Source organism: Urocampus carinirostris, chromosome 20 (assembly GCF_059441175.1).
Source record: "Urocampus carinirostris isolate Australia breed hairy pipefish chromosome 20, RoL_Ucar_1.0, whole genome shotgun sequence".
In the NCBI taxonomy this organism is placed as follows: domain Eukaryota; kingdom Metazoa; phylum Chordata; class Actinopteri; order Syngnathiformes; family Syngnathidae; genus Urocampus; species Urocampus carinirostris.
The window spans coordinates 18,504,835-18,528,467 of NC_142368.1; the positions used below are offsets into that span (position 1 = coordinate 18,504,835).

At 40.7% G+C, this 23,633-nt stretch overlaps 2 protein-coding genes across 3 annotated transcripts in view; both read right to left on the reverse strand.

The window, feature by feature from the left end:
- The window catches only part of pgm3 (phosphoglucomutase 3), a 29,066-nt gene extending 26,426 nt beyond the window's left edge, over positions 1-2,640 (reverse strand). The window contains exons 1-2 of the mRNA XM_088325338.1: positions 2,405-2,640; positions 209-417 (exon numbers count right to left, since the gene is read on the reverse strand). Of these exons, the coding sequence (XP_088181464.1) occupies positions 209-417; positions 2,405-2,432 (237 nt within the window). The 5' untranslated portion in view covers positions 2,433-2,640. The remainder of the gene's footprint in view (positions 1-208; positions 418-2,404) is intronic.
- A 3,227-nt stretch (positions 2,641-5,867) lies between these two features.
- Positions 5,868-23,490, reverse strand: tmem214 (transmembrane protein 214). 2 transcript variants are annotated; one of them, XM_088325337.1, is made up of 17 exons: positions 23,265-23,490; positions 20,129-20,319; positions 18,608-18,758; positions 18,401-18,535; positions 16,606-16,688; positions 13,458-13,563; positions 13,216-13,297; positions 13,001-13,102; positions 11,380-11,521; positions 11,225-11,316; positions 11,097-11,145; positions 10,921-11,028; positions 10,461-10,578; positions 8,850-8,946; positions 8,638-8,773; positions 8,423-8,574; positions 5,868-6,699 (listed from the first exon to the last, which is right to left on the reverse strand). In XM_088325337.1, the coding sequence occupies exons 1-17, from the start codon at positions 23,401-23,403 to the stop codon at positions 6,579-6,581; spliced, it is 2,004 nt and encodes a 667-aa protein (XP_088181463.1). In that variant the 5' UTR covers positions 23,404-23,490; the 3' UTR covers positions 5,868-6,578. The 2 variants fall into 2 exon arrangements, with proteins under 2 accessions (XP_088181463.1, XP_088181462.1); XM_088325336.1 differs by lacking the exon at positions 23,265-23,490 and adding an exon at positions 22,608-22,756.
- Positions 23,491-23,633: the final 143 nt, after the last annotated feature.

The following is a 23,633-nucleotide window of genomic DNA, read 5'->3' on the forward strand; positions in this document are numbered from 1 at the left end:
TTAAAAATGTACTTTTGTATTGCCGTAAACGGCATTTCTAACATCGGGACGGGCATCCTGAATGTTCTCTGGTTGATTAACGGTCGTCATCAACTATGGCTACGGCGACATCCGGTAGACACATTTCAAACATTGTTTGACACGATGCTGCTCAATTTTCTCTTGTGTTTCTCTCGGATTGACACACGCGGGATAGACGGAGGGTCACCTCGGGGTTGTGAGAGGCGGTGACCATGACGCCGATGGTGGATTTGGTATGTTTTGACCGCAGTGTGGCCAGCAGGCCCATGCGGAACATGATGTGGTCTAGGATGCCAGCGTTGGCCCGGAATCCAGCCGTGCCGTACTGCAAGACCAGACCTGGAGGTTTAGGGTACAGCTTCAACAGTTTCGACACGTCGGCGAAGCGGGCCATCGCTGGAAACGGAGGAGGAAAACATCAATGAGTTGGGGAACGGACTAACAAATTCCTGAAATTGATCGTGTGACCTCTGTATGTAAACAGACGGCCATATTGGATGGGTCCACCAAACACTGAGATCCCTGTCTCTCACAGTCGTCACGATGAAGCCAAATTACGATTTGTAATTTTTCTTCGTCTTGGCTTTCGGAAGACTCGTTTGTTTCCGCTTGTTTTATCATGGTTGTTTATTGTTTTTTACATTGGAATTTGAGGGTCTGCTCCACTTCCTGTCAACAAGTCGTACTATGTGCAAAATGTGGATACCAAACGCCTACACCACTAAATGCACACTCTGCTGATGAGAGCGCCACTGCCCCCTAATGGGGTGGAGGTGGAATTTCACTTTATTCAAAGACAAAAAAAAAGTTTGGTGAGTTCAACTATTTGAGAAGCACTCTTATAGTCCGATCATTCCCAAACACATTAAACAAGTTAGCTTTGGTCCGGCTAGTTAGATGGTTTTACTCTTTTAGCTAGCTATCCTTTTATTTTTTTGCCACCTTTATCTGTCCAAGGAGAATGTGGGACACAATCAACCTTAATGTCGGGGAGGTGAGCGCTTAGTGTAAAATTTGGAGCAGTGAGAGTCTAGTTTAGTGCCTCCTGGTGGTACAAATTTGGAATCCAGTAATTGGGTTTCATAAATCGAATGAGCAAAAAAAATGTGAAGGTCTTTTAGCTAGCTATTTGGCTACTTTTTTAGCTTAGTAGCTAGCTATCATCATACATTGTTAGCCATTTAGCAGGCTATCTACCTAGCTTTACAGTTTTTGCATGCTATCGAGCTAACATTAAATCTTTTTTTTTACTATTTTAGATAGCTACTAGCTCCAATTTAGTTTTTTACTTGAGTATAAACTTCACATTTCAATATTATCCTAGATATAATCAGATTTGGCATTTGGATTCTATGTAAACCAAGTTGCACATTTTCTCATATTTTGCAAGAAACATTGCAATAATTTTACACAGACCCGTCCCAAATGGCCGCCGCTACTAATGTTGCCTGGATGTTAATAACATGATAGTGCCCTGAAGTGCAGCGCCAAAGTAAGCACGGCGCCGAAATCTTACTTCTGGTTAACTTGGGACCTGGTCTCTCAAATCAAAATAATCGGTCAGGCTCTATGGTGCAGCGCCGAAGTGCTTGAATTGTAAATCATTAAATAGGGGCGTCCGGGCTTCCGTCTTGCAGTTTTTTTACCCCGCTTTGTGCACTTTTACTCAAATAGGTATTTAAATTAGAAAAATGGCTTACCATACTATCAGTTTAACTCCAAATCCCATAATCCAAATAAATTTTCACCCCCGGTGTTGGGGTAAAAGACACGCGGCTTCCTCCTTCCACCGCCCTCACGTCAGACGGCATTTCTGCTTTTTTACCAAGCTTTACAAACTTTCTTCCAAACATTTCAATATTTGCAGACATATGTTGGCCTGGAGTGGGATGGGCGTCACCAGGCTGTACTTTCCCAAAACATACCACAGGAAGTGGTGCCCCTACGACCCTAGAGGTCAAGGGATACTACCAACCAACCGATCTGCAGAATGTGATTTTCTTTTTGGTGCAATTTTGTTCAGTTTAACCTTCACTTTCATTTGCTGCACGTCGCAAAATATCAAATCAAGTTCATTTCTCGGGTTTGGACGGGTTCGGGTTTGTATACCCGTGATTCAGGTCGGGGAGGGCTGTAGTTTTTAAGCCCTATCTTACCTCTACTCTTCCATCAGCAGTCCCTGCTTTCTGCAGAGCACGATACAAATAACAATAAAAACAAAATGAATTCAACTCAAAATCCGCGAAGGAGTGAACCAGCGATAACTGAAGCGTGAGGTAGCGAGGGGATTCTGTCATGCGGCTGCTGCCAAACAAGCTGAAGCAAATCAAGGGTAACAGTCTCCAGCAGATGATTATTTTTTTAAATGTTATGTAGAAATTACCTCCTCGTGAGTTAGTGCAGGAATACATAATGAGTATAATAAATATTAATATTTAAAGGATAAAAATTTGGAGTCGACATGTTATCACTGAAAGAAATAAAACAATAAGAGCAAAAGAAGGCAAAGTTCAGGATCCATAAACTCATAGGGAGAGACACCCAGTTCGCAGAGATTCCATGAATGAGGTTCTCGATTTTACTTAGTTTAAACACAAAACACCAAAATAAGCAAAGAAATGTCACAAATTGTCTTTAAACTTGCCGTTCGTAAGACAATCTGTACCGTCGTGTCTGCGCGTCTCTCTGTTTGGCTTGGCGACGTGGCTTCACTTCCGGGTACGTCACGATTAAGCATTTAGTTTTGTGCCAACGTTGAAATGACATTATTTTAAAGAACAAAGCGCACAGTGATCAAATAAACACTTTAAAAGCACTTAATTGAACTCCAAAAAACACATCAAAGATAAAACTGAAAACTAAAACGACTTTTGAGGGCGCGTGGTAAGAATTGATCAGCTTTCGGGTATGTCACGTGGCTCTGACGTACGCAGTCTTGCCACATGATTTATATTCCACTTTCTAAATTGAATATCGAATTATTCCATGATTCGTTTTTACAACCTAGTTCAAAACTTTTATCAACATTTTAAACAAGCGTTGCAAAGAAAATGTCATTGAAATTTAATGATTATGACGATAAAGACCATTTTTGAATCTTAATTACAGGAATGTCGGTAAAAATAAACTAAATTAAAATGTAACAATTTTACACAGAGGGTTAAGGTAAATTTGTGAAACGAGAATGGAGGTAAAAACAAATTTAACGTTATACCGAGAGAATGGGAGATATTTCCGATGACGTCACGACGCTTTAAATCGTGACGTCTTAAAATAAATAAAAAATGGTGGGGCAAAAACCCCTTAGCCGTCAAAATGCGGCTAGTATCGCGAGAATATAGCTTAAAGGGTTCATTTATATTATATCAATAAACATCGCTGTAAGGTGTAGTGCAATGGTGGGTCAACTCTGCTGACCTTAAAAATATCTGAATTATGTGATGTTAATTCCATTTTGTCCACCAATACAGGAACAAAGGAGTTTCAAATTGTCAGATTTATTTTATTGAAAATAAAGCCCCAAATTGTGACAGTAAATGAGATAAACTTTTAAAACTGGTATGCTAGCACATTCTTTGCGCCATTTTGACCTGTTCCTATTGCAGGATTTTATTATTTTGTGCAGACATGTAGTGCTATGCAAACTTTTTTAATTCAAGGCTCAATTGCAAATAAGTAGAATATTGCTGTTTTAACGTTTTTTTGCAGGCTTAATCAGTGGAGAGCTATAGCAGGAACCCAAGGGGAGGGGGACCAGAGGCTGAGGAAAAAAATCCCCGCCACTGGGAACCCAGATGGTGAGGTCTTTCCACTTAGAGATTCTCGTATGCAAGAAAGGGCGTCGTCTGAGAACGAGAGGGAAGAGATCCAATAAGCATGGTAAGGGACAGATTGCAGATGTCATGTAACCAATAACATGGGAGTGGGGAGTGTTTTTGCTGTCTTGATTTGAATATACTCTTCGGGGCTCCTTGGGAAAAAAAGTGTCTCTCCCTGAAAGCCACAGGGAAGCAGATTGTATTGAGATGTACCTGAGCCCCCGATACTGTCTTCGTTTTCTTGCTGTTAGGAATAAAATCGCGGGTGATTCGGCTGATTGGTTTCCCAGTCTTCTCTCTTACAGAACGAGCACGCATATTTGTAAGGAAAGGTGAAACTAATATTAATATCGGTTTGAATGGTAAATTGATGTTCAGCAATTTGGAGTCAGGTTATCCATTTGAGTATCGTGATAAAGACCTTCAACCTAAAACTATGGTCTTTTTGTGTCAATTGGCTGCTATAAACAGACATAAATTCTGCCACTCTGCCTCAACAATGTACGCCCAGCTTGGCTGCATCACACTAGATGACAAAGACAGAAAGGGCTCGATAGGTGTTGGGTAATGCGGTTCAATACAGTAGACAAAAATAACAAGAAAATACTGAATATCGTAAATTCCGGACTATAAGCCGCTACTTTTTTCCCAACTAATCAGCCCTGCGGCTTATTCAGTGAAGCGGCCAATTAATAGAATTTTCTAACGGGCCACCAGCGGCGCTGGAGCATAAAAGGTAAGATTAAGACCAGTAGAAAATGTGCGCCAGGAAAGACTGCATACTCTGAGTCTAAGCATACATCGTCTGTAAAGTTAAGGTACGTTCCGATAATTGGGAAGAAAAGGGCGATAGTTATGAGGCGGAAGTTGAAGACGACCTTTCGTGAATTTCACAATTACGGGATGCTTTTTTTGACAGGCACGTTTGATACATTGCGAGCGTGATCCTACTAGCGTGTTGGTACCTTTCAAAGGCACGGTTTGGGATGAAAGTTATATTATTATTATTAAAGCTTTGAAAACTCGGTGTCTTTCTCCGTAAATATGTGTAACCATGTATAATATGTATTTGCAACTGTATATTTTTGTAATGCATTTAGAGATTTATTCTGTTATGTGTTCTACGGACGAATCAAAAAGAAGGGGCGGAGCACACGCGGGCTGATGGGAATTGGGGTAAAGTTGAGTTACCGGTAGATCTGTCTGTTGTCGCAGCGGACAATAGTGGATATATATTTTTTCCACCCTTAACTTTGGAAATATTTTAATTGTATCTTTGTGACTATTTGACATGTTTTTCACAGAAATCTGCTTGAAAAAACAAATTACTAAAGTTAATTCATAAAGTTTTATTATTGTTGAAAATATATGATTTTAAAGAAAAAAACCTGAAAACCTGAGGAGCTGTTTGGTAGCCAAAAGATGACTCATTTCTATGAGCCGAGCCAAAAAGCTAGGTTTCTAAATAGAGCCGTGCCCCTGAGTGCGACCAGTAGGAGGTGGCAGCGCTTCACATTACAATGCCCTAATGAGAAGCCACCAGAGCAAGCATGTCAGTGTCATTTTCAAATTTTTTGAAAAGAAAGTATCTCAATGTATTGCAGGGTCTCTAGTCAGACTGCTAAGAAATATGGCAAATATAGAACAATTTCAAGCATTTTCAAGCAGTTCACCAAAAATTCAAGCCGTTTCTCGACCCTGAAAACACTCCATATAGGGCGGCATTAGAGGTCGCAGGTTCGAATTCCGACTCCTTCGTGTTATATGTCGAAGTGTCCTTGGGCAAGACACTGAATCCCTAATGCCCCCAATAAGCAGGTGAGCGCCTTGCATGGCTGACTCCCTATCAGTGTGTGAGTGTGCGTGTGAATGGGTAAGTGTGACGCACATTGTACAGTGCTTTGGGAGGTCTTCAGTGACTTGAAAAGCACTATATAAATGCAGACCATTTACCATTAAAATTCAAGCATTTTAGGATTTCAAGCACCCATACAAACCCTGAAAATACAACCTCCCGGGACAAAAGTATTTGCGGTGAATTAAATTAAGTCTTTATTACAAATCATTTATTGACATAAGACATCCCTCTTCCACATCCATCCAAATGTTATTCACATGGAAAATGTAGAGGATCAGCTCGTGTGGAATATTCAAATAAAGGGCAATATTGTTACTGTTGTGGTCAGGAATCCTTCAAGGTCCTGATAGAAGCTGCGGGAATGCATACTAAGGGGCAAAAAAGGGCAATTGGCCATCAATTTCGAGGCCAAAATATTTGGACGCGAACCGAAACAAGTCTAAAAAACAAACAAAACAAAAAACTCTAGTCTTTAACATTTTGTGCACTTCACACAATGAACCGGCTGGTCTAAACCATTACAAGACCAACAAATGGTCCAGATTACAGATACATGTTCGGGTAAAATTGCTAGCTTTTCAACAGTTGATGTCCCGACATGCAACGTAAACACGCTCCACTCATTATCACGCATTAAGTTCAGCCATGTTGGAATCAAAATGTGAGGAGTTCAACTCGTAAGGTTTTTGGTCATTTCCCAAAAAGTTGTCCCACTTCTCCAAATAATTAAACAGTCGGACCTTCACAGTACGAAAGTAAAGCTGTGTCTGAATAGGGCAAATAGTCAAAGCAGCTCATAGAAGTGCTTTGACTGAACACTATCCAACCACAGTTTAGAAAAGGAACGGTCCCTTACAGCTTGGCCAATTGTGAGTGTCGTGTTATGCTAGCAGCTCATTTGCCCACGTGGTGATGGCCGAAGTCGTGTGTTGGAGCAGCTGCCACGTGGAGTTGCTCAGAGAGAGCGCGTGTCCTCTCAGACAAGAAACGGAAACTTCACCGCTGCCATAAAAGAAAGAAAAATACAGATGTTACGAACGAATCGACTCGGGGATCAACAGTTTTGAGAGACACTCCATATATTTTAAGACAAAATTCAACAAAACCGCCAAACCTGCTCTTAGTTTTGAGGCTCATTTTTGTCCTAATTAAGAGTTTCAAAACAAGGTGCAAGCAAAGTCCTTTTGTAAAATGTTCACCAAATACTGCGAACAAAAAAGATATCGTAGTATGTACTTTTGGCGCAGACAGCACTGAACGAGAGAGCGGAAGCAGAGATCCCCCTACCTCTCTTGCTCACCCAACCAAATTGCTCTCAGTGGTTTGCTGGTGTTTTTGGGTGTGGGTTTTCAACAATAAACAGACATGGTTTAAAGAGCTTTCATTTAAAGGATTTCTAAGCGACCTACTGCCAAAGCGGGGTATGTTGTGTGACACCCAGACTGTAAACTGTAATGAAGAATGTGCCCTATATGTACAGGACTAAACCTAATGTTAATCTCGTGTTCCGCAGCTTTGCATGTACCAAAATATGGATCTAATTATCTAACTTTGGAACGCCAGAGAGAAACGAGTCAACTTTGGTCTCAGAGGCATAGGTTCCCGACCCCTGGACTAACGCGTTACCAAGAAACACAATTTATTTTGTAAGTAATGAGTACTGTAACGTGTTATTATTGAATCTCGTAACTCTAGTGATATCAGTACATGGTGTGTTACTGCATTACTTGGTTACATATTAAATACAAATCCTGAATTACAGTGACGTTCGATTGCTGTATCCTCCTCACGTTGCTAAATCCTTGGTCCGCTAGCAAAAACTTCTGAAAGGTGGGCACGTTTATATTCACATGCAAAGAAACACCGACTATACAGAGTATAAGGATGCTCAATTTCTCGCATCCGAATTTACAACTATCGAATGAAATACAAAAATCAGGGGGTCATCTTATATGTGCATATTTGGTTGCCTGTCACCAATAGCGAATGGTAGGCAGCATGTGGGGATGGGGGCGTGGCTTACACAGGAACAACAAACCAATGGGAAAACAATGGGACGAATGGGAGCGCAACCTTTATGGTAAAAGTGTGCCACATTTTCATCTTGATTTGTGAATTTTTTTTGTTGCAGTGAATCATGCCTAGAGAAAAACCTCTTGGACAGAACCCAGAAATGGAGAAGAGAAAATTAGAGTGGTTCAAGAGACAAAATGGATAAGGAGTGTCTCGGCTTGGTGTTTGTTTACAAGATCTACAGATTGCACAGGCCAAGAAATATGAACGTTTCACTGCTTCCAGAGGATGGTGTACACCTTTTGTTCTATAGTCTTTTTTTATGTGGCAATTCTAAAGCAGTCAGAGACCCCCGCAGTCGGATTTTATGCTAGTATATACGGTAATTTGTGCCTAACTTTGTTACAACTGTGTAAGGTAGGCTTAAACGCATTTGCTCAAAGTGTGTATTTCTAATCAGTTTGATGTTCCTTTTGGTGTATCTTAGTCTTCCTGTCTTTGTTTAAAGGTGTTGGTACTTTTCCAGGGGTGTGGTCTTTTGTCTTTGTCTCAGCACACCAGTACTTTTCTGTGTCTTGGGATTTCAATAAAAACAGGTAGACGGGGGGTGAGCAAGAGTGAGTGAGTAACTGACTTTTTAAATGAAGTAACGAGTAACTAATGACCGTCTTTCAGTAACGCGCCCGACACTGTTCACAAAGACGTTACTGACTTGCAGGAGTCCTGGAGGTCTGCCCACGCTTGTTGAAGCAGTTCTATCAAAACCGCAACCAAAGGCAAGATGAGCTCATTGTAGATGAAGACTAGGAGCGATCTCAGGTACGCCAAAGCGTCACAGACTCTGTCGGGAGTGTTTCTCTTTACCTGCGGGCAAAAAATAACTTTGCTCGATTCGGTTTCTAAATGACCCTGGCAATCGCGACGAACCGATTCCACGAGCAGCGGGACGTTTTCTCGGGTCCAGATGATGACCTGCCGGTTTTTCTCAGAGATGGCTCGGCCTACCGCTTTACTCAACTCCACGCCTTCAGAGTAGTAATACGGCATGTTGCTCTCCAGCCAGCTGCATGCGAGAAATAAACCCGAGATCACAGATTGAAAATGGAATCAGATGAATGTGTGAGTGAGTCCGGTGGTACCTGTATCCCTGCTTGGAATAAACTGAGATTTTGCCCCATGTCTGCTGAGAAACACCGATCACACCCCAGCTGTGAAGATGTTTGGCCACAGTTGAATCTAACAAAAAACAAATCGAGTTAACCAATGACCCAGGCTTAAACAGTTATGTTGTCAATAAATGATCAGATATTCAACATTTTCGCTGTCAAAAACCTAACCGCATTTCCAGACTATAAGGCGCACATAAAAGCCCAAATTGCCTTATATTCCACAGAATACGGTGGATAATATTGGAAATGCAGGTTTACCATGATTTTACGGTATGCTAACGTATCTTCGCAATGATTGATGACTCGATAATCATCCCTGAACCAAATTGCAAGACAGACGCTCCCCAACTTATGAACGAAATAGTTTACAGACGATCGTTCCTAATTTGAATTTGTTCGTAAGTTGCTTCAGAGCGATATTTTGTATGTTTAAGGCTTGTACAAGTAACCTGTATTGTTTTGTACTAAAAAAATAAACATTTCATAAAATAATATGGTCTATAAAGATAATCAAATAAAGTTGAGTTTAACTTAATTATGGAAGATGCGCTTCAAGAGTTAGGCAACTTCCTCTTCTGTGGTAAAAAAATGGCAGAAAAAAAAAGACCCAACCGCATCAATCTTTCTTATTCCACTTTCATTTCAAATGAAACAGCTTGCTTCTTCTTTACACCAACCAAATTGAATGAATGCACAAGATATAAAACAATATAAATGTCAAAGTTCTTAGCGCGCTGGAGATTAAAGTAGAGAATGTTTACACACGAACTAGGAAGATGAAGCAGATTTTTTTTTCTTCTAGGTGGATGCTGGGTGACCTCTCACAGCACCACCACACGCCAGTAAGCAGGGGAAAGAAGCACTACAGTAATGTCCTCTACTCGGAAAAAGGTGCACACAATACAAAATTTAACTTACAGCAATTTCGACATCCTGAAAAAAAACGTTCGGATCTACCGTTTTACGTAAGTCGAATGTGCAGAAGTAGGGGAGCGTCTGTACATTGTATGCAATGGAATCTGATCAAAACATTAGCAAAGACAGAGAGAAAAAGTATTTCAACAAAATACTATACAAGCTCTTTTTGTATCCAAATCCAGCTTTAAACTTCTCCACAACAGTATCTCGGACCTGGTGTGTTCCTTGTTATTCGTGATGCTCTCTGCGCTTTAAACAAACCTCTGGAACTATCATTGTGCAGGTGTATTTGTACAGAGATTTGATTAGACACAGGCAGATTCCATTTATCGTCGTTAGTCATTTAGATCAACATTGAATCATTCAGAGATCCTCACTGAACTTCTGGACAGTTTGCTGAAGAGGCTGAATCATTTTGCACACCCAGTTTTTTGTTTTTTTTATTATTATAAAGTTTGTACCACTTTATGATTGTATCCCACTCATTGTTGATGCTTCATAAGAAATTACAATTTTATATCTTGATGTTTGAAGTCTAAAATGTGGCAAAAGGTCAAAGTTCAAGGGGGCCAAATAGTTTTGCAAGCCACTGTATGATGTTAAAATGCTAGTATTTTTAGATCAAAAGCATGGGAAAACATATTCAAGAAACACTTCTCATACCGGCAAAAGAGCCGTGGGATCGGACATCCTGGACTATGAAACCGGCGATGAACACCAACAAGACCATCACCAGCTTGTACCAGGGGAACCCGTGTCCTCGCATCTTGACTTGCAGACTCTGTAGACAAAAGTCACATTTATTTCTTTTAGCCCTTGATCACAATAAGTCTCCAAGGGCTGCACAGACCACCATGACAACGTCCCCTGATCTCGTCCCGTTGATCTGCATCTTTATAGGATTTCTGGGTTTTTGATTTTAAATTAGTTGTTTGAATTGACCAGGAAACAACCAAAATATGACACCAAACAACCCCCTCAATGTCCAAGATAAAACAAAATAAAAAGTCCAGTTAACTAAAAAGACAAGCTTACAGTCTCAAAATCTCAGCCGATACAGCAGGTCTTAACTGCAGACTGACGTCATTTTGAGTCGAAGAACACATTTTGGACCCATACGAACCTGACACAGATGATTACAGTAGCTGAGTTCCTGGGACTGATTGTTTTCCTTCATCTCTTCGTTGGTGACTTTGAACGACCGAATGGTTTCCTCGAGATTTTTCCTCAGCTGAGAACATAAAACAATTGCTAGGGTCAAAATAAAGTGTCGCATAAGTCAGCCAGACGTTCTTGTACCTTTAGTGGAAGGTTATTCCAGCAACCCAATAAATGTTTTAGCAGCAGACTAAGGAGCACGGAAGAAAAGTGGAGATTTTCATTTTAGGAAATGACCGACTGTGCATATGCGTTTGTGTGTAGCGTACCTGGATTGAGCCAAGTGCTTGGTGTAAAGTTGCCGCCACGCTCCTAAACTTTGAGCATCCACGCACAAGCACTCGGTCATACTGCTGAGTAACTGAAATCAAAACGAGAAAGCCAGTTAGCGGCGGGGACGGGAGGCATTGTTTCGAAACCTTACCTCTTTCTTCATGTCTTCCGGGCAGTTGGGCGTGGCTCTTGACAGAAATGATGGCAGGTACGTGTGCAAGGTGCTCTCCGGTTTGGCTCCAAAGGCTAAGGCCTTAAGACGGGGATAAAGGCGCCTCAGTTGCTGCTGGAGACTGCAGGCACACGACCCAAAAAAAAAAAAAAAAGAAAAAAAATATGTAAGCCAGGTGTGTCGAACACAAAGCCCCCAGGTTGGATCAGGCCCACCATCAGATTGAATGCGGGCCGTGAGACAATACTGAGAGAAGCACAGGAGAAAAATGAGCCATGACACATCAAACAATGACCCGCAGTCTTAAGCTCTAAAAACCCAGACTTCCTGTTTGAAATACAATGGACAAATGCAAAGGAGACTTCATAAGATGCGAGTTCCATAATTTGACTATTGGTCGTTGTTTCGTCTATTACATCATTGTCGTTATCGACCAATCAGGTTGCTGTTCTTTGATCCCACACCCCTTAGGGCAGAACTAATTCTTATAACCTTAAAGATTTGATGAAAAAAAGGAGGCTCACGGGTGAGCCCCAGAACGGGGGAAAGGAATTCTTTTATCTGAAGGCTGTTCTCCCTGGTCTCCTTGCAAGTACAAAATCCATTAACGTCTTCTCTCTCCTCATTGTGAGTGTCTTTTAAAGTTTAAACCTAAATATTATGTTCGCCCCCCTTTAGGTAAGGCTTATGATATGTAAAATACAAATTTCGCAACCCGTGAGTGTTAATATGATAGTTCATGTAGTTTTGCTCATTATTTGAATCCCTATTGTTAGATTTCTCAAGGTATGAAGTAGGTTTTACCACTAGGAGGTAGTAAATAATACACACTGTTCCTTTAATTATTGATCTACACAAATACAATTTCATTCATCCACTAGTAAATAGTGAAGCTCCATTAAAAAAATATATTATGTTAATTCATTAAAATTATTTTTCTATGGAAATATTAATAAAAACAATTATTCAAAAATGGCTCTTATTTTATTACAAATAATTAACATACATAATCCAAAAATCTAAAAACCTAAACAAACTAAGAAAAAAACTAAAAATGAGAAAAAAATGTGCATATAATAGGTAATCTAAGTAATTTCCATCATTTGTTTAACTTTTCTTGCTAAAAATTCGAGTAAATTACAGTAAAATTGGAAACTATCAGATTGACAACAATCACACTTAAATAAATATATAAACAAACAAAGAGGCGTCTCCTTGAATTTGACGAAATGTTTTTATCTTCATGCATGGAAACCGAATCCGTTTATTCTCTTTTTCTCTCTATATTGGACACCAGCAAAAGAGATTGCCTTGAATGCCAATTTGTTATTTTGTCGTACGTTTTTTGACTACTCTGCAGTTTTCATCATTGTCACTCGCGGCCAATCATGTTGCTGTACTTTGATTTTCCACACCCTTGCTTTTGTCACAGATTTAATCAAAAGAAAGGGTCCTACGAACAGACTGGACTTTCTTATCTGAGGTTTGGGATCTCCTCTTCTCCTTGCACCTTCAATATATATCCATTGATGTCTTCTCTCCTTATTGTGAGTGTCTAGCTAACTTTATATCAAAACCCTTTGCAAATGTTGCCATCTACCTTGGCGACAGGGCGTTCTTAGGCATGAAGGCGAAATCCAGTAAAGGAAAAAACTCTTTTGGTCCCATGATGCCAAATCCTTTGGTCAGGTTGGCATGCAGGCTGTCAAAAACACACGAAATGATTAATTGATCTAGCAGGATATTACTTGGAGGCAGGCTTGACTATGAGATGATATTTTGTGTTTCATATCGACCAGTTATCGGTCCACTTACTGGAGCAGCCTCTCCAGGTAAGCGATGGCATATGAGGACAGAGACTTGACTCCCAGGACAGGAAGCATGATGCCGAGCCACACTGAAAAAACACCAGCGGCAGGTCAAGCTGTGTCCCATTATGCATCGTTTTCACTTATGGTGATGCAAAAAGGTCGAGTCGTGAAGCCATATCCAGCGTGCTCTTACCCCAAAGCGCTCTCCCACAAGTAGAACGTGTTTCATGGTGGAGAATGTGTTACCTTTTAGTCCCTGGCTCAGGTCATAAAATCCTGCTTGGCCCAAAGCCCACATGATGGTCAAACACTTGTTAGGATGGTTCTGCACCGATCGCAGCAACTCCAAATGCTGCGAAAGATAGTCATCAGTCAACGATTTGCCATTGTTGCTCCACTACGACTCACAAATTATGATGTTTCTGGACTACAATATACATATTTTTTTGTCTGCGTAAACCTAGATCTGTGGATATCACATGACAAGCCATCTTATTCTACATTCATATGTCCTGCGGGATAATCCTTTCTAGAACACACTTGTGCCATTTAGTGTATTTAAAGCTTGTAATTTTGCGACTGTGTGACCAAGTTGATAACAACAAAATCCTCGTTAACAAATAAAATGTCCTGTTTTAAATGTAATTTGACGTTTCGTTAACCTCATGTGAAAAATGCACCACTGAATTTGTTTCAATTTTTTTGTGGAAAGATTGTGTCAGTTATTCATCTTGTTTTAACCTTTTGATATTGGAATAGGGGCAGCACGGCGGCGTAGTGGTTAGCGCGTGTGCGGCACAGTTCTGAGGTCATGAGATCGAACATCCTGTGTAGAGTTTGCATGTTCCCCCTGTGCTTGCGTGAGTTTCCTCCGGGCACTCCGGTTTCATCCCACATTCCAAAAACATGCACGTCAGGTTAATTGGCCTAACCAAATTGTCCCTAGGTGTGAATGAACGAGTGAGTAAATGTCCCTAGGTGTGAATGAGCGAGTGAGTTGTCTGTCCCTGTGTGCCTTGCGACTGGCTGGCAACCAGTTGAGGGTGTCCCCTGCCCACTGCCTGAAGATAGCTGGGATGGGCTCCAGCACCCCCGCCATCCTACTGAGGATAAGCGGTGCAGAAAATGGATGGATATTGGAAAAATGATTCCAAATGTTTAACTGTCAGCATGCGATAATGGCCTTATTTACGTACATACCTAAGATGCGATAATGGCCATACTGACGTACTGCAAGGCCGTTATTGCATACAATATCATTTTGAAATCTGGTATTTTTTTCGTTAATGTTTCCTACAAATTCATTGACGGTCATCAGCAAATGAGAAATCTGGGAACAGTAAAGCCATTATCGCATGGAAAATGTTTTAATTCAATAACAATTTAACAGTGAATCAAGGAAGCAAGGTTTTGGGTGCTCTGATGAGAGTGATGAACAACAAGAGTATGAGTATGGATGTTACGAGGGGACTGTATGAGAGTGTGATTGTGCCGACTGTGTTGTATGATGCAGAGACTTGGAGCCTGAACGCAGATTTGAGAAGGAAATTAAATGTTTTTGAGAAGAAGTGTTTGAGGAGTATGTTAGGAGTGATAAGATTGGATGGATTGAGAAATGAAATTGTGAGAGACAGAACTGGAGTAGTAGCGGAACTAAGCGTGTGGATAACGGAGTACTCGGTTGGTTTGGACGCATGTAGAGGATGGATGAGGAGCGAATGTTGAAGAGGATCGACAGAGCAGAAGTAAATGGAAGGAGACCAAGAGGAAGACGTTTCCATTTGGAGACAACCAGTTTTCCACACTAAAACCTTTGCCAAAGTGCATTAATTTTTGGCCAATTTTTTACACATTGTGAAAGAGTTGTCAACGTTTAAATTCTCTTTGTGCATCTCTGTCACGATTGAGCAAACTTGCACGTAAAATAGTGCATAAAAAATGAATAACTAGCGGCGTTAAGCATTCTTTTTCGGATCTATTTGGAGAAAAAAGGGAAATCTTCATATTGATTTATTCCGAATTTTATTGGCTTACCAATGTGTCAATCATTATTTAAATCGGTCACTATTGGTTGATGTTATTCGGCAGTAAAGAGGGTGTTGTCCTATTTAGCAATACAGAACCGTATAAGCTAATGCAGGCTGTGGATCATGAAACAAAGCCTGCAATTGGCCAAAAAAGATGGCTATTGAAAGTTCAGAGGCCAACAGCAGATAGAAAATAATTTTACTCGTCTATTTTTAAACGGGAATTATGGAGCTAAACAGACAGCTAGAAACAAAGAACATCCATTGATGCAGATAGGCTTTTAGGTGGCCTTTTTTTTTAACTCTTCTGCATTACCGTGGTTTTTGAAGTAAATACTTTACACGGTTGGATTGACTAGACTCTCACGGATGTAAGGCCATTGTTGCATACTATTATCGTATGTGATGGCGGCAAGACGACGCTTTTGGTGTGCTATCCAGTTATCGTTTTCGGGTATCCCGTTTCAGACTGATCGTGAGGTTTCTGTGACAAGTACATTTTGAAATGGTATATCTTGAATCTCAAGAGTCACTCGGCAGAGGTCACTCCCGGGCCGCGCGACGGAGCGAGTTCGGCGGACGCGGCGTCACCCTAATAAGGATAAGGGTGCAGATAATGAGATGAGATTCTTTTTTTTTTCTTTTTGAAGGGTCGTCGCTTCTTCGCAGATTTTCACTTTTTGCGGTTGGTTTTGTTCCCCATTAACCGGGTCTAAAAAAATAATTTATAAAAAAAAAAAAAAAAAACTTTTTGAACGGTCGTCGCTACTTCGCAGATTTTCACTTTTAGCGGGTGGTTTTGGTCCTCATTAACCGGGTCCAAAAAATAATAATTAAAAAAAAATATTTTTTTTTTTGAAGGTGCACCGCTACTTTGCGGATTTTCACTTATCGCGGGTGGTTTTGGTCCCCATTACCCGCGATAACCGAGGTCTTACTGTACTGACAAGAGAGCGATAGATAGCTAGAGAACGATAGAGCGATAGATAGCTAGAGAACGATAGAGCGATAGATAGCTAAAGAACGATAGATAGCTAGAGAGCGATACAGCGATAGATAGCTAGAGAACTAGAGAGCGATACAGCGATAGATAGCTAGAGAGCGATACAGCGATACAGCAATAGATAGCTAGAGAGCAATACAACAATAGATAGCTAGAGAGCAATACAGCAATAGATAGCTAGAGAGCGATACAGCAATATTTAGAGAGCGTTAGAGCAATAGATGGCTAGAGAGCAACAGATGGCTAGAGAGCGTTAGAGCGATAGAGTGACAGACAGACATACACTTTAATCAATGTGCAGATCATAGGTTTTCATATTTTACTTGTGACTTTAGGAGTTAATTTTTTTTTTAAATCGACTCACATCAGGCAAGTTCTGAGTTGCCAGTTTGGGTTTCTCTTGCAGGACAGCTTGGATGCAAACTCTGTATCCGTGCAGCGATTCACCTAGAGATAAAGTGGGGGGGAAATTACGAAAGGTGTCGGTTTGAAATCACCCCGTTACCGTAGTAAAATATGGTTCCGAGGTATTTGTACCCGCAATAGTTTTGATGACAAAACTAAACACAATCTCGAAGTTCTACTTCCTGATAGTAAAGAACAGCCCATACAGGGGTCAGAAACCATCCCGGGCCCCAATACCTTGAAATAAGGCTGGTATTATCCTTAAGTACTTTGAAATGGTACTAGACCATGACCCCAAGGAAAAATGCTATTAAGAGAGATTGTTGTATTTTCGAAAACAGAGGACTGTTTCAGAAATGTATAATATTATAATGAAATTCTTAAATTTTCTGTAGTTAGAAGTTATTTTATAACAACCCTTTTACTATTTTGATGCCAATCAGCACAATTAAACCAAAATACTTTCAATATGACATTTTTTGAATTAAAAAAAAAAAAACTTTATAACAATATTCCACTTTTCTGAGACAGTTGTGTGTCATTATTTTGATATATTCTATGTATGAGAAGTACTAGTGGCACACGTAGTCAGAGATGAAGTACTTGCACTGGTCGAACGTTTCTAATCACAATGACATAATGCAATGCTGCAAAATATTTGTGAATTCTTTAAGTCCAATGTGTTAGATAGATAAAAATTATGTAAAATATTTTTCATATCTTCTGCTCAAGAAAATCAATCTGATCATTTTAACAAATAATTTAGATTTACAGATTTGTTTTCATTATAACTGTATTTGATCCAATATTTAACAAATACTATTGTTTCAACATGATGGAGCAAACATACCCATTGCATATGGTAAATGATCCTAAATTTTAAAAGTAATATGTGGTATTTATTGAAAACCTGCAGCAAAACAAAAACACCAACAGGGATCCTTCTTTAGTACTTCGCAATGTCGATATAAACTTGAATTACATTTTTCTCTAAATACAGGAGACAACGCACTGCACAGCTTTGTAGACAAGCTTATAGCCTTCATTTATTGGAGTTAACATATTTCCATCTTTGTAGTAGTACACCAGATATCTAGCAGTGCAATTATCGATTTGATTTAAAAAGTCATTATCGCAGAGTGCATTTGCCGTTAATAAATGACATACTCGGTTTTGCTGATGTACTTAAGGTTTCGTCAGCTTTTGCCAGGACCTAAAGTGGCTATCTTTACCATGCCATATGAAGATGGAATCGAATGAACTGAGGCAGGAATGCTGTAAGAATTGTTTGTTATACTCATCTTGCTGACTATAATGGTTAGTTATTTGAGGACTTTAAAGTTCGGTGCACTTTGTTCGAACAGTGATTCAGTATACACATCGTGTCACCAAAGTAAAATATTTGAAAACGCTACCTTCTTCGCTAATGCTAGCTTCTACCATGCTAATGCAAGCTACCTGCTGTACAAGACTCAAGTCAAGTCATGTTTATTTGTAGAGCCCTTTATCACAAGGAGTCTCAAAGGGCTGCATAGACCACACAGATTATAGCAAACTACAGCCTATTATCACACCATCCCCTGATCTAAAACCAACATGAGGGCAAGGAAAAAAAAAACCTCAACATGAGGAAAATGAAGAAACACTGAGAAGACACCACACATGAGGTCATCCCCCTTCCAGGATGACCAGGCTGCAATGGATATTGCAATAACAAATAATACACAGCTATTGTGACTAGTGACATCTCCTACCAGAACGCTTGTCCATTTCTCGCAGCATAGTGTAAAGACAATGGTCCAAGAAATCGGGCAGGGATTCGCTGCAATTGGCGAGGGTGCCTTTGATGACGGCCTTCAGCTCTTTGCTGGATAGGCTATATGGATAGTCTGCAAAAAGAAAATTCAGTTCCTTGCAATAAAGAAAAGCCTCAATGTGACCCGGGCGAAAACAAAACCCACCGCGAGCGTAGCAGCTGAGTGTCGGCTCAGTCTCCGGCGCCGCCAGTTTGAAGTTGAGGTACCCAGCTAGGTCTTTGGCCCACACAGACGGGTTTTTGGGGAACATGGCCTGGCTCTTGCCCAACTGTTCTTTCAGATCGGTAACATCAAGCTGATATAACATACAGCAGAAGGCATAAAAGCATTAGGGCTGTAACTAACGACTAGTTTATTTGTCAGAGACTATTCAAAGAATCTGTCACACAACCAGATAACTATTATTCTTTCTTAAATTTAGCAGGAAAAGAATCATAAATTCAAGAAAAATGGTACAATAAAAATTGAACAGACTATATTTATACAAAACGAGCCATTAGACACAAAAAATAAACCACTGTCCATTTTAGGGAAAGGCAAATAAATAACGAAAATAAACATTTTTATCCCTGAAAACCAAGAAGGGGCACATTAGTTTCAGTGGAACAGTAAATAAATCAAATATGATGTCTGTTTTATGAAGTATATTCAGTAGTCAACGGGAAGGTTTGTAGCAAACGTACTGAACGATTCTGAACAGTTTGAAATCAAACAGTTTCAACAACTGACGTTTGTTCTTCAGACATTTAATTTCAAATAAGGCAGAGTCTGGCATGATGCTCGAACTATCTTTTGGAGCCAAAAAACACATGCATTATATGTACATTGCATGCTAGCAAAACCATATTGGCTTGAATGTTACTTAAATCTTACAGAGGAGAGTCAGACTGTTGTTCAATTGGCCGACGTGCTATTTAAATGTTCTTGCGTCACAGATCTACCACCATTATACGCAAGGTCTGCTTTGCAAACAATATTATTCGCGGTATCCAGGCTAAAATGCTCCAAAGCCTGTGACGTTTTTGTTTGTTTAGTTCATGTTGACACCGCCATTTTTGTACATTTATGTTACCACTGGAGACAGATGCTATTAGTTATTGCGTATGAGCTACTCTCAGCAGATTATATATCAACGCCTCTCTCTGTTGGAAATAACTGGCGACAATAGTCGACAAACGAATTTTATTGTCGAGTATTTCTATAATACAGGGCTGGCTAACCCGGTCCTGGAGAGCCGCACGTCCTGCATTTTTTGGAGGTTTCTCTGCTCCAACACAAGTGACGCCAATTTTCAGGAGGCTTTGTAAGCGCTTGATAAAGATCCAGGTGATTGGAATCACCTGTATTGAAGCAGAGAAACCTTCAAAACATGCGGCTCTCCAGGACCGGGTTCGCCACCCCTGCTATAATAAATGGTTGTGGATATCATCGACTAATCGTCACCTCCCTAAAAAGCATGCGTCGAACAAAGAAGCATTGAGACAAACACTCAATTGGACAGCAGCATGTGATCCGAGCCTCAGAGCGCAAGTTTCTTTTCCCCGCTGAATGATATAAAAAGTCCACAAATAGAATCTCCTGTATTTCAAAATGGCTAACTTCATCCATCCAGATAATCATTAAATAACAAATTTCCACAAAAAAGTCAAGATTTTTGGTACTGACTGCTTTAAAGGCGGCCTCCAGAGTCTTGTGAGGGGCCATAGTGGGCACGGTGCTGGGAGACATCTTCTTGGCTGGTTTGGGCGTCGTTGACTTCTTATTTGGAGGCTGACTAGGTGGAACCTGCTCCTTGTTCTGTTTCTTTGGGATCTTGTCAAAGGCTTCGAATAGAGTTTCCGACAACACAGAAGGCTCTGAGGGCACAAGACAACCAGCGGGTGAGGAGCTCCCCTCAAATGCAAAATCAGTCAGCTTGCTTAACAGCAGTTGCTCTTACTTTTCTATTTCGACGTCATCATTGTTGCAGTTCAATCCCCTTTTGCGCCTTCCCCGCACGTTTAAAATAACTTCCTCCCCAGTTACAACAGTTTATCATTTCATATTTACTTCCCGGTATTTATACAAACAAGCTTCTTGTCATAGCGATCAGGCTTTTTTGTTTTTATATGTTGTGACATGGGCAGCACGGCGGCGCATTGGTTAGCACGTGTGCGGCACAGTTCTGAGGTCATGAGATTGAACCTTCCTGTGTAGAGATTGCATGTTCCCCCGTGCTTGCGTGGGCCTCCTCCCACATTCCAGGTTAATTGGCTTGTCTGAATTGTCCTTAGGTATGAATTGGCAAATGTGTTGTCTGTCTCTGTGTGCCCTGCGACTGGATGGCAACCAGTTCAGAGTGTCCCCTGCCCACTGCCCGAAGATAGCTGGGATGGGCTTCAGCCCCCCTGTGACCCTACTGAGGATAAGCGGAGCAGATAATGGATGGATGGAAGTTGTGATATGAGACTTGAGTAAAAAATTAAAAGTGATATTGGCCAAATGGACAAAGACACAATTACGAATCTGAAAACTTACATTAGGAGATATTCAACTTGTATCATTGCTAATCAATGAAAATTATTGATCACCAGATTGGGAATCTAGGACCTTACTGTTAATGATGAACTAATTGCATGGTTTGAAGTTGTCAGCTGACTGCCGAATTGCAACACATTGTTGCTGCAAAACCAGGCAACGGAGCAATAATTTACAAAAATGAAAAACGAACTACCAAACTCTACGGAAAATCATTAGTTTTCTGTGCTTTGAGAGTTTGAATACAAAATAAAATGTTTGAATCAGAAGTTAGGGAGAAAAAAAGCTGGATCATTGAGAGTTTATAATCAATTGCCCATGCTGTGGTAGTACCGTCCATTTTCTACGCTGCTCATCCTCACTGGGGTTGCGGGGTGTGGTACTACCAATTAACACAATTTCAACATGCAAAAAACATACAAGCGCTGCAGGGGAAAACCTTAATCATACATTTGCTACAGCATACAGTACGACCAACAATGTTAAAAATGGTGTCGACGGTGCTCACCAGCCCTTTGCTGATCTTTTGTGAACATATCCTTGGGTAACCTGAATTCTTTTTTTATGCATGAGAAGGTAAAAGCAGGAAAATATTGAACTCTGTGTGTAGGTGTTTTTTTTTCTCCTAAGGCTAAACACCTTCATTTTCGGGATCGCTTATCTTCACTAGGGTCACAGGAGTGCTGGAGTCCACCCCAGAGACATTGAGCAATGGGCATGGTGGGACTGGTCACGAACAACCAACCATTAACTAGAGCATGCATTTATTCCCAGGGACAATTTGGAGTCCCCCAATTTTCAGAATGTGGGGAAGAAAACCGGATTGCCAGGAGAAAACCCAGGAAGCACGGGACGGAATTATGAGGCTGACGTGCAGGAAACATGTCAACTGCAATAACAACAGCATCGTTTTTAGATCCACTGCCATTTTTTACTCAAGTAATGATAAATGGTCTGTATTTATATAGTGCTTTTCAAGTCAATGAAGACCTCCCAAAGCACTTTACAATGTGCTTCACACTTACCCATTCACACACACACACACACAACTCCAAAATATTCTACCTGCTGACGCAATTGGGCATGTTTATGGACTGTACTTCCAAAATCCATTCAATACGTGGACTGAGCAATTAGGGAATAAAACACTGGACCGTGTGTACAGTAAGATCAAACATCCAGTTGGATCCCCCATCTCTGTTTGTCCCTCACCCCCCTCATACAGCAACCCCCCCCCCCCCCCCCCCCCCCCCCCCGGAGGAAACAAAGCCTATTTACAACAAAGACAGTTAAAACATCTTCTTGGTTCCTTTATCTCTTGGTTTCCTTATCCTCACTGTAAAATGTGGAACTGGAGTTGTCCAATTTCGTTGTCACAATGTATCCCATGTTGTAACAATGACAATAAAGGCATTTTCTATTGTATTCTATTCTTTTGTTGCATTGCAAATATGTAAAATTCTCAAACACACTTGCATAACACATCTTATTTGAGTTGGCATTTGGAATGGATTTGAAACTATCTGTTTCTTACTTTCACCATATTCATCCTCGAATAAAAGAAAACCGCGAGCACCGACTTTAGTTACATTTCTGCAATGAATGAACCTCTGGGGATAAAACTCACCTGTGATGGACTCACTACATGTGTAATGGTAACCTCATAGTTCTCCAGGCACTTAGGCTTTGCAAATAAGTTAAAATATGCTTGATGAACGGTCCAAATTGAATCCTTCCTTGGCCTTAGTCAACTGGTATTAGTATTGATTCACACCAGACCCCAATATGGTTAAGTATTATGATATACTTCCTCTCTAGCTTTGATCATCACTCAGCTAACCGTTAATGACACATTGTTAACAATAGACGATATACGTGCATCATTTTGAGGATAAATGAATGACCGATATCATGCTAACTCGCAATGATGACGTTGCCTCTGTTGACTCTTGTTCACCTCAGCGCAGAGTTGGAACTCGAAGGAAGCAACGCCACGTTACGAAATGGAGACGAAGCCATTGTTTAACATTCTCCAATTGAAAGGATAACGTAGACAAATAATATTTGTTCATGATGGGGGGGTATGTCGCGATGCTATGTTAGCTAGTAGCACTGATATGGGTACGCATATGTTCAAGAGTGTGGTCATATTTCATTTTAATACACACGTTTGATTATTTCATTCTATTGTAGTGACCAACTACACCCGGTAGCTTTATAATTTTAAATAAAGCAAACAGGGGAAACTCAAGCGAGGCAAGTGGGCCGCCATGACATGACTTACTGGATGGCAAATTGGACTCTCCGAGGGCTTTCCTGTTCGCTGAGCCGCCTTTGGCTTGTTTTTTCCCAGGCCCCGTGCCATTTTTCTTGCCTTTCTTCACCACCTCCCATTTCCCGAGCCCACCGTTACTCGAGGCCATGTTTTCAGTCCCGGTCAGGTGTTGGGTTTGTGGTTCGCTGAGCTCGCCGCTCGTCACGTCAGGAACTGGTTCCGAGGAGGAGGAGCTAGGACATAGAAGCGCTCATTTGAACGACGGGGTGCCACGTGTCTTTGCGTAGTGACGTCATCACGTCGCTGTCGTTTTGCCAAGACCACTTTCAAAACGTTGTCATCAAATTTCTGGAGTTAATTCTTGAGATCAGGTGTGTC

What these genes read in the sequence shown, in the direction of transcription:
- tmem214 (XM_088325337.1), bottom strand. Translation starts at nt 23,403, where the DNA reads ATGGCCTCGAGTAACGGTGGGCTCGGGAAATGGGAGGTGGTGAAGAAA. An exon ending in AAGCACTTGGCTCAATCCAG is followed by an intron (nt 11,146 to 11,224) that starts GTACGCTACACA and finishes CGTGCTCCTTAG; the next exon opens with TCTGCTGCTAAAACATTTAT. An exon ending in TCCCGCTGCTCGTGGAATCG is followed by an intron (nt 8,575 to 8,637) that starts GTTCGTCGCGAT and finishes TTTTGCCCGCAG; the next exon opens with GTAAAGAGAAACACTCCCGA.